Source organism: Caretta caretta, chromosome 6 (assembly GCF_965140235.1).
Source record: "Caretta caretta isolate rCarCar2 chromosome 6, rCarCar1.hap1, whole genome shotgun sequence".
Classification (NCBI taxonomy): domain Eukaryota; kingdom Metazoa; phylum Chordata; order Testudines; family Cheloniidae; genus Caretta; species Caretta caretta.
This window is the reverse complement of record NC_134211.1, coordinates 73,841,122-73,856,452: the sequence shown is the minus strand read 5'-3', so window position 1 is coordinate 73,856,452 and position 15,331 is coordinate 73,841,122. Positions and strand designations below refer to the sequence as shown.

The 15,331-nt window shown below is 36.0% G+C and overlaps 1 protein-coding gene across 13 annotated transcripts in view; it reads left to right on the top strand.

Moving 5' to 3' along the window:
• Positions 1-15,331, top strand: part of RYR3 (ryanodine receptor 3) — a 564,793-nt gene that overhangs the window by 246,616 nt on the left and 302,846 nt on the right. For all 13 annotated transcript variants that reach the window (XM_075129723.1, XM_075129725.1, XM_075129722.1 and 10 more), the window contains exons 28-34: positions 887-1,095; positions 2,757-2,941; positions 3,939-3,975; positions 4,422-4,582; positions 5,392-5,557; positions 12,155-12,241; positions 14,092-14,318. In XM_075129723.1, the coding sequence (XP_074985824.1) occupies positions 887-1,095; positions 2,757-2,941; positions 3,939-3,975; positions 4,422-4,582; positions 5,392-5,557; positions 12,155-12,241; positions 14,092-14,318 (1,072 nt within the window). The remainder of the gene's footprint in view (positions 1-886; positions 1,096-2,756; positions 2,942-3,938; positions 3,976-4,421; positions 4,583-5,391; positions 5,558-12,154; positions 12,242-14,091; positions 14,319-15,331) is intronic.

Genomic DNA, 15,331 nt, shown 5'->3' with positions numbered 1-15,331 from the left:
GGGTGTGGGAGCTAGGCAACCAACTACCACACATTGGGGTGAAGGGAAATTTTGGCCAAGGACACCCAGTGAGACCTTACAGAAAATGTGGGATTTTTAATGTTCACACTGAGCAGACATGACCTTGAGTATTAAGATTGCACCTTAAATATCTCCATTCAGTAAGCTGTATGAACCTATGTTTTATTTGCCTCAGAACAATTAAGAACTGAGCTGATCCTTCCTGTATTTGAATGACTGGTTCAAGCAAACTTGGGTTTTTCAAACCTGATGGTTAGACCCCTAAAGGTATGTTTATGCTTCAAAGAAAATCCTGTGGCACTGAGTCTCAGAGCCCGGGTCAGTTGACTTGGGTTCACAGGGCTTGGGCTGTGGGGCTAAAAATAGCAGTGGGCTCTGAGATCCAGCCTCCATCCTGGGTTTCAGAATCCAGGCTCCAGCTTGAGCAAGAACATCTACACCTCAGCCCAAGCCCTGTGAGCCTGACTCAATTGACCCAGGCTCTCAGATTTGCAGTGTAGACCTATCCTAAACCACCTCTTCAAGTTCACGTATTTTCATGTTTGTTTCAGATATAACTGTCTGTTTGTTTACATAAATGTTGTAGTAAGGATGAACCTCATCCTGGTGCAGAGGTCCAACACAAAGCCCTCTGCAGCAATTGTGCCCCACTGAAGTCCTTAAAAGGGAGGATAAGTGAAGTGATGTGGCCTTGCATGGGCCCTCACGACAGAAATGAATTTCACCTATGTTCATGTATCGGAATGTTAACCTTTCTTAATTCTTAAATGAACTGAGGTTAAATTTACATTGAATAGAATCCAAAATAAATGCTTGTGTTCTCTAGGTAAATTGTGTTTTGTTTTCTGTATTGTCATTTATTTAGGTTTAGTCCCAATTTGCTCACTGGGTTTGTCTCAGATTGGCCGTATGAACCTTGGAATGAATGCCAGCACCTTCAAGTATTATACAATGTGTGGCCTTCAAGAGGGTTTTGAACCTTTTGCTGTCAACATGAATCGAGATGTCGCTATGTGGTTTAGCAAACGCTTACCAACTTTTGTCAACGTGCCAAAAAATCATGCTCATATTGAGGTAACGTTGCATGTTAAGAAGACACCTGTTTCTAAACTGTTGACTTAGTCATGCCAAGACTGTAAATCCTCGTGATACTTACTGTCATAAAGTAATATATAATAAAGCTATTACTCAAAGACTTCAAGGCCAGAAGGGACCATCGTGGTGTAGTTTGATCTCCTACACATCTCAGGCCTCACAACCACACCCACCCATTCCTATAATAGGCCCATAACTTCTGGCTGAGTTACTGAAGTCCTCAAATATTGATTTAAATACTTCAATTTACAGAGAAGCCACCATTTATTCTAGTTCAAACCAGCAAGAGACCCATGCCCCACACTGCAGAGGAAGGCAAAAACTCCCCAGAGTCTCTGCCAAGCTGACCTGGGGGAAACTTCCTTCCCAAACCAAAATATGGTGATCAGACCCCGAGCATGTGGGCAAGACTCACCAGCCACACATCTGGGAAAGAATTCTCTATCATAACTCAGATCCCTCTCCATTTAGGGTCTCATCTCTGGCCATAGGAGATATTTGCTAATAGCAGTCATGGATGGGTCATATGCTATTGTAGGCAATCTCATCATAGCATCCCCTACATGAATTATCAAGCTCAAAACAAGTTAGGTTTTTTGCCCCCCACTACTCTCCTTGGAAGGCCATTCCAGAATTTCGCTCTCTGATCATTAGAAACCTTCATCTAATTTCAAGTCTAAACTTGATATTGATAGCTTGATAACTAAATGATGTCCATTTGTTCTTGTGCCAACATTGCCCTTAACTTAAATTATACCCCTCCTCCCTGTGTTTATCCCACTGATGTATTTTGTAGAGAGCAATCATATCTCCCCTTATCTTTGTTTTGTTAATCTAAACAAACTAAGCTCCTTAAACCTCCTCTCATAAAGCAGAATCTCAGTCCTCTGATAATCCTAGTAGCCTCCTCTGCACCTGTTTCAGTTTGAACTCATCTTTCTTAAACATGGGAGATGAGAATTGCACACAGTATTCCAGATGAAATCTCACCACTGTCTTGTATAACGGAGGTAACGCTTCTCTATTGCTATTGGAAATATCTCACCTGGTGTATCCTAGGATTGCATTAACTAATGTTGGCTAAAATTTCAGATGATCTCCTTGTCTGTCTCCCACTTCATTTATGGTAGTGTTGTCACCCCATGTGGATGTTCATTGTTGTTGTTTATGTATGTATTACTCATTCATACTGGTGCACTACAGTCATTTGGGTACTCAAAGCATGCCAACCGTGGATTATTTTAAATTTCTTTTGTATCCAAATTTATATTTTCTACCTTTTCCTTTTTTGCCCTTTTTATCTGCCTTCTTATGTTGAGGGTCTGTTCAGTCACCTTGACCATACATCAAGATAGAAGTCATTGGGACTCTATATTAAAATTAAAGTGAGAATCTAAAAAAAACCTTTTGAATTATGAGTGTAAGAGATTAACAATGCAAATAATATTTGTCTTTCTTGGATTTTTCTCTACTGGACATTTGGCTTGACTTTGTTGTGTGAGGATGAAAAGTTTAAACAGCTACCTGTTCATTATAAGTTAATTCTTGGTCAGCTGAATTCAGCATGAATCAATACAAAATTTCCATAATGTGTTTCTCAGTTTTCTAAATGAATTTGATATTATTTTTATGATTTTTAGATAACGAGAATCGATGGAACCATTGACAGCCCACCTTGCTTGAAAGTGACCCACAAGACATTTGGCACACAGAACAGCAATGCAGACATGATATATTGCCGTTTGAGCATGCCCATTGAGTTCCATTCATCCTTTAACTATGGCACTGGTGTGACAAGTGCATCTGTTGATGCTTTCCAAAAAAGGTTAGATTTATATTTAATCATCTTGTGGTAGACTTCTAGTCGAAATTTAATAAACGATTCTCCATTATTCTCTTTTTTACACATAGTACTTCCCATTCATTTTCCTCCCACACACTGTAATTTTATAGGATTTATGTTACTGATGTTCTTTATTTATTAAGAAAGCACAGCATTTTAAATGTGAAGATTTAAATAACCTTAAAACAAAAATTTGCTGCAGAGCACTAGATATCCAAACAAGAATTGAATCTACCCAAAGAAATGTAGCAAGAGGGCTCTAGTTATTTATTGGCTTGACTTTGAGACGTGCTGAGCACTCAAAAATCCCAGTGAGATCAGCAGGATTTCCAGGGATTCAGCACCTCTGAAAGCCAGGCAAGAATCTTTTACTTAACCTCTAATCTTGAATTTATATTATATAATCTCCACCCCATTTCATATTTCCACTCCTCTTCTTAGTTCATGTGTACTGCAAATGCAGCAATAAATATGCTCAGGGAAGGAAAAAGACCATTTATCTTTGGTTGGCTGTTGTAAATATTTCTCTCTACAGTTCTTCCTCATGTCAATGGGAATGATCACATATGCATCACCTTCCTTCCTTGATCTTCTCTAGAAAGGGTTGTTGCATTCCATTGACTCTGGGCATGAAAGTACTGTTTGCCCAACAAACAGAAACTAATCCATATGAGCAATTTATTTCAAGTATTCAAAATATATATATATATATACAAAAAGAAAAGGAGTACTTGTGGCACCTTAGAGACTAACCAATTTATTTGAGCATGAGCTTTCGTGAGCTACAGCTGATGAAGTGAGCTGTAGCTCACGAAAGCTCATGCTCAAATAAATTGGTTAGTCTCTAAGGTGCCACAAGTACTCCTTTTCTTTTTGCGAATACAGACTAACACGGCTGTTCCTCTGAAACCTATATATATACAGTGTCACTTAATGCTTTACACTACCAAATTACTACAATGCTACTTTTTTCCTCCAGAAAACAGAACCAAGAAACTGCTCTTCACACTACAACAGTAAGTAAATATGCTCAGTTATGCTTTTCATTGCTTAATGTTTGCTGCATGGTAATATGCTCATTTAAAAAGGGTCTCTTGAAAATCCCTGGAAAATACTTTCCAGTGATTTTATTTGTGTGTATCCACATTGGCCAAAATTTTAAAATTCGGTGCCTATGTTTATGTTTCTAAATATATATCTAAACCCTGTCTTTATTGTGGATTATTTTTTCTTTATTGTAGTACTACTGCTACTTTACTAACTGTAGTATTTCTATATAAGGGGAGACCATTTTCTCATGTTTCAGAGCGTGCACAGTAACTGTGCTTTTTTTTTTTTTTTTTTTAATTCTGAATGTATATTTGGTGGTCTCCTCCTGTATTTGTTAAGAATGTTTCTTATTTTTGTCTTCATAATACAATTCAGTTTTCTGTCACTGACCCACTACTTTTTCTCTTTTCAGTACTATTACTCAGTGCGAATATTTGCTGGTCAAGACCCATCCTCTGTCTGGGTTGGCTGGGTAACACCTGACTACCACTTTTACAGTGAAAATTTCGACCTAAACAAAAATAGCACAGTGACAGTTACTTTAGGTGATGAAAGAGGCAGGGTTCATGAAAGGTAGGGGACTTGCATATCACTTATTAAAGAATATATTTTTTAAATTACCTATTTACTTGTTGTTGGAAAGGAATTTTACTTTATTATCCACAAAGATGAATGAAACAGAAGTAATAATGGATCATGTTCTAATGCTCATTTAAATTCAAGTATTAGATGGAACTAGTCACTAAATCATATATTTGTTAATTAACAAATTTTAGGTGGTGCTGTTAAAGTCCGATAGGGGGCATTCTGTTTCAACTAATAATTTGCCCAGCTCTCCTCCTTTCATTGTTACACCTGAATAATCACTACAGGTGAACTCATGCTTTCCAAATCAGGCATGTCACAGCTGAGTGGCATTCAGAAAAGTAAGAAATTCATTCATGTTTTTGAAATCTGCAAAGAACATTAGAGAGGGCCTTTCCAAACTGAACCATGTCCAAGCGAATATTGATTCGTTGGTATAAGTGCAAGTAAAGACACCAGGACAAGTGAGAAATGGCTTTGCAAAGTAAGTTTGTTGTTCATTTGACAAATGATCAGTACAAACAGTGATCAGTAAAACGAAGTTCCTTTATATTTTAAGATGTTCTTTCTTCATTATGACAACAAAACAGTAAAAAATCTGACCTCTCCCTCAGAATTTCTAGTTATTAGTGGAAAAAAAAATATTTAATGTCCATCTTAACCTTTATATTTAATCAGTCACAATCTAGCAAATAGAACAGGAGTACTTGTGGCACCTTAGAGACTAACAAATTTATTTGAGCATAAGCTTTCATACAAATAATTAGTTTTCATTGTTCTTGATATTTTTCTTTCAGTGTGAAGCGCAGTAACTGCTACATGGTTTGGGGTGGAGACATTTCTGCTAATTCCCAGAGATCAAGTCGCAGTAATGTTGATTTAGAAATTGGATGCCTAGTTGACCTGGGTACTGGAATGTTGTCATTCACAGCCAATGGAAAAGACCTTGGCACTTGTTATCAGGTATTAGCAGCTTTTCAGAAAATTAGCTATCAAGTTGGCTGCTTTAACAAAGATTATTTCTTTCTTCGCCAGATGTCTAACTTTCCTGTGACAACAGCACATATTTCTGATATCATTATCTTTTGAAATGTGTGTTGATAAAATGAAAAATCTGCTCATCTAATGCCACATTTCTCCTGTTTCCAATAATTCTTTTAAACAGAGAAAATAGTACTGATATTAACAGAAAAATATTTGTTGGAAAAAATATTGATCAGACCGTTCGTCTCTCCTATATGCCAACATTTTGTTTGATCATTTTTATTTTATTAAATTTTATTTAAAAATCATTCTTTAATATGTAACATATCAAGAAAGGAAGCCGGAATGATTTAGAGTGGAGGTAGATTTTGGCTTCAGAAATCAAATCCAGATTTCAGGAACCCCAAAGTTTGGATCTGGATATCTGGTTTGACTAAATATTTGAATAGCGACCATATACAACTTTTGGATCTTGGTTCAGGTTTTGTATGTCCCCCAGAACTCTGGAATTTGGGGATCTGGTGACTGGGTTTAGTTCAATCTCTAGTTAAGTATACTCTTAAATTTCATTTCTTAAACATTTTGCTCCTTTTTTCAGCTTAGATGGTGAAACTAGACTGGTCAGTTTACTTTATGCTTTTATTTACGCAGTAGCTAACACAATACTATCACATCTGAGTTTGTGGAATGGCAAGGAAATGTTTAAATTAAAAGTAAACCTTGTTATTAAACTTTAAAAATAATGACAATATTTATTTTCTTTTTAGTATTTTGAAAACTTTTTATTTGCAAAACCTATACATGGAGTGTAAATGCTGAAGTGAAAACTTTAAAAACTATAATTTTTCTTACAATTAAAACACTTACTCTAAATTGGTTAAACAAGAAATTACTGAGTGATTAATCTGTCTGTCCTCTAAACCTGATTTTGCCCCTCTGTATTTGGGACATCTTCGGTTGACTTCAGTAGAATTTGTATGCAAGGATCTTTTGCAGGATTGGGCCCTCTCATGCTGCTGTGACTTTTAGAAAGCACTGTGATCTCCAAACAAGCTATCCAACATTCAGTCTAGCAATGAAATGGCCATATTTCAGATCTAGATGTTTATTTCAATAAAACAATGTTCAGTGAATTATTGTACCAGCAGTCCACTTCACTTTCTTCTGCAGAAGGAGCCTAACAGACTGAACTATTACAAATTATATTAGTTACTTGAAAAACAATTCCTTATTTAGTAAGTCATTGTCATCATATACTAAAAAAGCTGTCACTAGCAACAGATAATAGCATACAGAACCTTCTGAAAAAAAGGATATAAACTACTCATGTGAATCTATCTCTGGATGGCAGTGAACAAAAATTGTTGCCAGTTGGTAGCTATTTGGAGGCCTATATGAAAGGAGCTGGTGGGTCTCACTCTGCTTCCAACCTGGACAAGTGTCTATATATAATAAAATCCATCATCAAATTTGGTTCTAATTCACTCCTCTTTTTGATAGCCTTAGAAGAGAAGGCAGTGAATGAATGTGCTTGAATGTTTATTTCTCAACCCCTAGTGGGGTAGGCTCATTTGGAAGCTTGCAGTGCTGTTGCCCACTGTGTGTAGCTGCTCTCTGATTAACTTAGAGGACTGCTTTTTCAAATGTTGCCAATTTGTCAATCCTTTTTCTGGATTCCCCCCAAATTCACTTAAATAGCATTTAGATAAATTAAACAATAAAAACTACACTATTAAAGGACTCAGAGGCACAAGTTGAGTAAGAGGCTTTTTGGGGGTGCTAAAAGCAAGCTTAGCACTATAGACTGAGGAGTGTGGCTTGATTGAAGCATCATCTCAAATAGTTTTTCTATTTTGAGGGTATTTTGTTACCCCCTTTTATTATTTTGGAGTGTTCACATTGACGCAATACCAGCTTGGATTCCAGGTTTTAATAAGTTGTAAAACCTGCCAGTAGCAAAATAGCTAACAGGCAAGCTGAATAAATGGAGGTGAATGCTTTGTGATCAGCCATGGGACTAGGCACTGAACCTCTGTTCTTTCCATCTATTGGAAACTGTAACACAATATTTTGGTTGACTTCAGGAGAGTAGTTCCACATTGTTTGTTTTCCATTATAGTAAATCATATGAAATGTACATAAACAACACTGAGGATGTGTGAAATGGAAATGGTTCTAAACATGTTGGGTAAACTAGTCAGGAGATTTTGCACGCCCAGGTCTATACTAGGTCCATATGAAAAAAATATCTACATTTCAAGAGCTGTAGGTGGATAATATTAAAGATGTTCCACTTAGAAAATATCCACATAGAATTGTATGCTTTTTAGATAGGAATGAGAACAGTTGAAAAAATTGTATTTGTCCCCATATTAGAACAGGCTACTTTGTACGTGTAACACTAACGCTTGCTGGATGGTGCCTTTGACAATGTTGCCCTCTAGTGGACATAGACGACATAAGACAAATGTTTTATGCGGACCACTTTTTTATAAAGGGAGCTGGTATTGACCCCTATATGTTATTTTCTATTATAAACAATTCTTGCAATCCTTTTTTGAGAACCTCTTACACTTCCATTGTTTGCAGCAGACCTTTGAAATTTGCAGGGAAAAACCCCTGCCATTTTCTTCTCCCATTATTATTTTTTTCAAATTTGGATGAGTTATAAGGTGTTGAAAATCAATATAAACCATTTCTGGCTTGCATTGTTATTGCTTAATTTTGTCAGTGTGCCAAAATCTCTGAATATTCTAAGGCCTGGTTGCTGCTGTAGCAGCAGCATACACTGTACTGGGAATTTCCCAGAGCAGAGACAGGCCATCTGCCTCTTTCCCCACTCCCACCAAGCAATTCCCAAAAGCTTGCACTTGGCCCCAAGGCCTATCCCTCCATCTGCGGGTGCTTCATGGGGCATGAACAACAATCATTAATTTATTACACCATAGCCTAACCTACTTGTTTGCCAAAAAATTACCAATGTTCCTAACACCAGTTGGCTCCACCAGATTTACAAAGATTTTAAGCCATACTGCAGAGATGGTTTTCTACCTGTCACAGCTATTTTCGGCACTATGTCAATAAGAATTGCTTGTGGCATGGTTAGGTACTGAGCATGGTTGCCAGTGCCAGAGAGCCATGTGCACTAGAGTTTCTGTTGCAATGGAGCTCAAGCAGTTTTGGCATCCTATTTAAAAAAAAAATAATAGAAAAACAAGTTAACAAAAAACCCTTGGGTAGACACAAAAAAGTATGTGTTAACTAAAATTACCCTTAACTCTTTAAACTATATTTAAATTAAATGCTGTGTGCTGCTTTCTTTGAAAACTATTGTAGTGAGATCCCTGATTTTTATGGCCAGTTTTAGATCAAGGTAACAGCTGCTGAATAAAGACATGGAATTTATTGTTCTCATAAGAACAATTAGGTCTGTTATTTTTTGTAGCATTCCTTGTTTGTTAGATGCAAGGATAGTTCATTTAGGTGTTTTCTTAATTTTGCAAAGAACTCCCTGGGAAATGTGGTGATAACGTTAGCGTTATTATTATTCCTGATGTGGCAGCTTTCAAAATGATGTTTCTATTATGTGCAAGCCATTAAAACTCAGGGTCTTTGTACTAAATTTAAAACAGAATATCATGAAAGGACTTCTCTCTTTTTTCAAGTATTCTTTTCCTAGAAAACACTTTTGAACATATTGAGTGGTTTTCAGATTTTTTTTTTAAATTAATGTGGTCTACTAAAACTGGTCTACTAAAAAACAGAGCGTAGCCTTCCTATAAAGGTGTATTTTCTGTGAAAGTACTTAGGCAATAAAGAGTTAAAAATCTGCACATGAATCATGTCTCAATAACTTTTAAGCTATTTCAAATTGTTTAATTCTTTGCTCTAATTTTCAAAATAATAATGAAAACAACTGTGTTTGGCCTTTGTCTTTCTTTTTAAACACTTCTGGATGAAAATCCTAAAATATAAATGAGATTTTTTTCAGTCACGTCCTTTGGGCAAGTGACTGATCGTTCAGCCAGATCCCTGGACAAAGACTGAAATAATTGTTATTCTAATGTTGTAACTATTTCCATTTTTCAATTTTCTTAAGTGGAGCAGAGGAGCAATATTTGTATGCTGGATCTTCAGTCACAAAGGCCCAGTGACCAAAATAATGAGTGGCTCTAGACCTATTCATTATATACTGTTAGAAAGTTCAGAAACCTTTTTCTATATTTAATATAATAAGGAGGAAATGAAAAATAATATATATTTAATAGAGACATTTATAATTAATTGTCATACCAATATCAAATCATAAAAAATAGAAATGGGATCTTTAATATAGATTTATGAAGGCAGTTTATTTTATTCAAGGCTAGTAACAATGTGTTGACCTTCACACAGGATTAGAAAATAAAAAGTAAATTATTAAAACTGAGAGAGAGAGAAAGTAAGTATCTATCTATCTAGTCAACCTATCTACTAGCAAATAGCAAAGAATTTTACCATGTTTAGTCAATTTCCAAAAGAATATCTAGGATACGTTCAGTATTTTTCCAACTTTGTTGTATTAAAATGTTGCTTTCCAATCTATGATGCTTTGTTTTCCTGCTTCTTAGGGAAAGACTGCGTAAATCACAGGCTGTATAACCATTGCACATTTTGCTTTTTTCCAGGGGCTAGAAATCCATATATTTTGTATCTAACCCAATGCTGAGAGTGTATTTCCCTTAAAATACATCAGCTTAGGACGTGTTGGATACCTACAGTGTATGTTTTGCCGGATGTGATTGCATGATCATTTAAGGCATTTTGTGGTTTTTCTAGAGAATAAAATTGATTGTCTGAGTGACCTACAGAACTTGCAATGCACAATTCTGCAGCCTTCAGCAGTTTGCCACACCTTTTAGCTTGTGACACTTTACACTGATACACAGCATATCTAGTACACTAACTGCACATACATGCTACGTGTAGTATACATGCATATTATATGAAATATTCAGTGATGTGATATAAATGTTTATTTTACTCATTTAGGGTCACTGTAAATGGTGAAACAATTAGGACATACCAAATGAAAGACCATAAAAATATATCCCATTCCACATGGTCAGGTGTTTTTCCATTTACAGAAAAATACTTGAGAAATATTTTGAGAGAGTTCTTAAAAATAAATTGGTACTTTTTCCTGTGTGTAAAGTACCAGGAATCTAAATATACAGATGGAAGAAGAGAAAATTTTTAAGTAATAAAAAAATGTCTACATAAGTTTCTCTGTAAATTACAATGTCACAGTTTTAAGGTGTGATATGTTGTGATCAGTCAGGGCTAGACACGAATGCTATATCTAATTGGAAATAGTTAATTCCAAGTTCTCCAAAAATTATAATAGCTTTTATGCCTTTGACATTTGTATGAGAAACTGTTAATTCACTATAAATAATCCTAATATGAAACAAAACTTTACATTACACTGGCTAAATGATACATTTCCCCTCATTTCTTCCCCCTTACAAAAATATGGCATTGAAGTTTAGTTCATATCAAATTAGAGTTTACCTAACATGAAGGGGCTAGAGTAGGCATAAGGGCACTCAAAAATCCCCATATCTTGCCAGAGGAAGAACTGTTGTAGAGAGACAGGAGGGGAGGGATAGCTCAGTGGTTTGAGCATTGGCCTGCTAAACCCAGGGGGTTATGAGTTCAATCCTTGAGGGGGCCATTTAGGGATCTGGGGCAAAAATTGGGGACTGGACTAGATGACCTCCTGAAGTCCCTTCCAACCCTGATATTCTATGATTCTATGATAAAGCTGCTTTCAAAGGATTCCATCACGAGGCTTGGTATATGGCAAATGCTGGGGTTTGGGTCAGGGTCAGGGCCTCAGCACACATTGCTGCAAAGATACTAAATAATGCTGTTGCCCATAGGGTTGGCCTTAATTTAGATGGGCCTCCAGGGCAGTCGAAATTACATTGAGTGATTCTGGCCCCCAAAGCTGCCTAGAATTGAGAGGTGAGTTAAAGCCATTTTAGCCAGCCCTCCTGCACAGAATTTCACCCCTGATTCCTCTCTTTTTTCCTAACAAAAAAGCCTAAATTCAAATAATTTTACCTAATTTTGATTTCAAAGCTCTTTCCCAGATTGAGTACCTATATCCTAATAGATATTTCTTTTTTCTTAATCTTGGTTTGTAATAAACTGCATCTTGAACAGAAGAGGTTATCATAGAATAGCTGACACATTACAGATGACTTTATAGTACACACCATACATATATACCCTGATCCTGCAAGCATATACCTACATGCTTACCTTTAAATTCAAGAATGGTCCCCTTGACTCTGATGGGGCCACTCACATGCTTAACATTAAATATGTGCCTAAGTGTTTGAAGGATTGGGGTACACTGTACAGTACAATATAGGGCAAACTGTAGTTTGGCTTCTGATGGGCAATTTAATGCCTTGTGTACAATTATTTAATAAACATGTAGAAGTTGCAGTACAGTATATATATATTGACATAAACTGGTAAGTGACTCTTTATGCCTTTTTAATTGTGATAAATCTATTTTTTCAGGTTGAACCAACCACAAAATTATTTCCAGCAGTTTTTATACAACCTATGAGCACAAATTTGTTTCATTTCGAACTTGGTAAATTAAAGGTATTTGTAATTGTTTTCTATCAATAAATGTTGCTATTTTAAATCTGGTAACTCTCACAGAAAAGCCTGGTAGTGAGATCCTTGTATTGTTAAAACTGAATTACTTTTACAAAACACGTAAATTGACTATTATACAAGGGCAAATTATAATTCTCAAAAGAGGTGAGCCTAATTTCAGTGCAGGACAAATTTGTAGAAACTATAATAAAGAACAGAATTCTCAGACACACAGATAAACATGGTTGGTTGGGGAAGGGTCAACATGGCTTTTGTGAAGTGAATTCATGCCTCACCAGTCTCTTAGAATTCTTTGAGGATGTGGATAATGGTGATCCAGGGAGTATAGTGTACTTGGATTTTAGAAAGCCTTTGATGAGGTCCCTCACCAAAGGCTCTTACGGAAACTAAATAGGTTAAGGAGGGAAGGTCCTCTCATGGATGAGTAGCTCATCAGTAGCTAAAAGACAGGAAACAAAGTGTTGGAATAATTGGTCAGTTTTCACAATGGAAAGAGGTGAACAGCAGGCTCCCCCAGGGATCTGTACTGGGATCTGTGCTGTTCATTATATGGGGTGAACAGTGAAGTGGCAAAATTTGTAGATGATACAAAATTATTCAACCTAGTTAAGTCCAAAGCAGGAGTTAGAGTGATTTTAAAAAAATGCGTGACTGGGCAAAAAAATGGCAGATGAAATTCAACATTAATAAATGCAAAGTAATGCATATTGAAAAAAATAATCCCAACTATACAGATACAACAATGGATTCTAAATTAGCTGCTACTACCCGAGAAAAAGATCTCTGAGTCACTGCAGATTGTTTTCTGAAATCTTCTGTACAGTGCACAGCAGTGGTCAAAAAAGCTAACAGTATGTTAAGAACAATTAGGAAAAGGATAGAAAAGAAGACAGAAAAGATTGTAATGCCACTTTATAAATCCATTGTGCACATACATCTTGAATCCTGTGTCAAGTTCTGCTTGCCTCATCTGAAAAAGGATATAGTGGAACTGGAAAATGTTCAGAGAAGGGCAACAAAGATTATCAAAATTATGGAACAGCTTCCATGCGACGAGAGACTAAAAAGATTAGGGCTGTTCAGTTTAGAAAAGAAATGACTAAAGGGAAATACAATAGAGGTCTATAAAATCATGAATGGTATGGAAAAAGTGAATAGACAAATGTTATTTATCTTTTCCCACAATATAAAAAATCAGGGGACACCTACTGAAATTAATAGGTAGCAGATTTAATACAAAAAAGAGGAAATACTTTTTCACCCAACACATCGATAAACTGTGGATTGCAATGGGATGGTGTGATGGCCAAAAACATAACTGAGTTCAAAAAAGAACTGGATAAGTTCATGGAAGATTGATCCATCAATGGCTTTTGGCCAAGATGATCAGGTATGCAACCCCACGCTTGGGGCAACCCTAACCCTATGACTACCAGAAGTCATGCAGGGAAGGTGTGTGGATCACTCCATAATTGCTGTGTTCTGTATGCTCTTCCTTATGTTCTGGAACACACTACTGTCATAGATAGGATATTGAGCAAGATGGACCATGTTCTAAAACAAAACTACATTTGTCAAAATAAATTAAGTACCCTTGATATCTTTAAAGTTGAGTTTGTTTGCTTATTTGCAAATTTATAAATTTCTGTAATCCTCAGTGGGAGTCTCCCAGTGACTAGTGAAAAATAACTACTGTTATACAGAAGCCACATATTTAAGAGTGTGTGTCTGTGTGTGTTTTAAACCATTATACATGGTAATATTTGTGCCATAAGATGTTGGTAAACAATTTAAAATATTTTCTTTTTAATTTTCCAATTTATTTATTGCAGAACACCATGCCTTTATCAGCAGCCATCTTTAAAAGTGAAGAGAAAAATCCCATTCCTCAGTGCCCCCCACGCCTTGATGTGCAAACAATTACACCTGTGCTCTGGAGCAGAATGCCTAACAGCTTCCTGAAGGTGGAGACTGAGCGTATCAGTGAACGCCATGGTTGGGTAGTGCAGTGTCTGGAGCCACTGCAAATGATGGCACTTCATATTCCAGAGGAGAACAGGTACATTTGGAGAGAACCACAGTGGTTTTCTTGTGAAGGAAATATGTAGGGGTAGCTGACTGAGGTCCCTCTTTCAGAGTGGTGTCCTCAATGCCTAGGAGTACAGTCAGGCTGTAGTCTGAATTACTTTGACAGTCATTTAGAATTTCTGATCTCATTTACTGTAACTAACATCCAGTATATATGTGATTTAAATAGATATTAAAAGCCAAATAATCTTGATGCCATTTGATCACTTTACTGTAGGTAAAATAGAACCCTTTACAGACATTAGGAGAATATCTGATTTTGTTTCATTAAAAGATAGAGCTAGACCTTCTAAAATACTTTGGATTGAATCTTCACCCAGTTCAAAACACAAATATAAATTACATGCAAATGCTGTAATTCTGCTTCTTTGTGTTGTTTTTAAAAGTATTTAATATTTTCCTATAATCTACTTTAGTTTTACAGTCATTAAACTACATATTCTTGATTGAAATAATATTTTAGAAAGCTAAACTCCCTCTAAATTGCACTGAATGTTCAATTTTATCTTCAGAGTTACAGTAATGTAGTTTTGGCTGTTTTATTTGATATTCTAATATGCATAACTTGATCCTGTGCAAAAATGTAGTTTTTTAACCATATTTCTTTTGCAGACTGATTTAATAATTCTGCTTTTGATAGGTCAATTTTAGTGAAATTTGGTTCAAGAAAAAGAGCTAAACATAGTGTACTTTATCCAGAAATACTACAATATTCTTCAGAAAGGCTCCAAAAACACTGCATCTTATATTGATGTTACTGAAGTGTTTTGGACCTTTAAAGTAAAATATTGTCTTTTGAAAATTAATATTCTTGAATGGGTACTCAGGTGCTCTGAAAGCTTTTCCATATATTAGATAACTTATCTGCCATATCCCTTTTATTTCAGTATTTGTCCTCTCCTTACTAGGGATTTCTAAATTATCACTTGCTGGTTAAAAGAAAAGGAGTACTTGTGGCACCTTAGAGACTAAGGTGCCACAAGT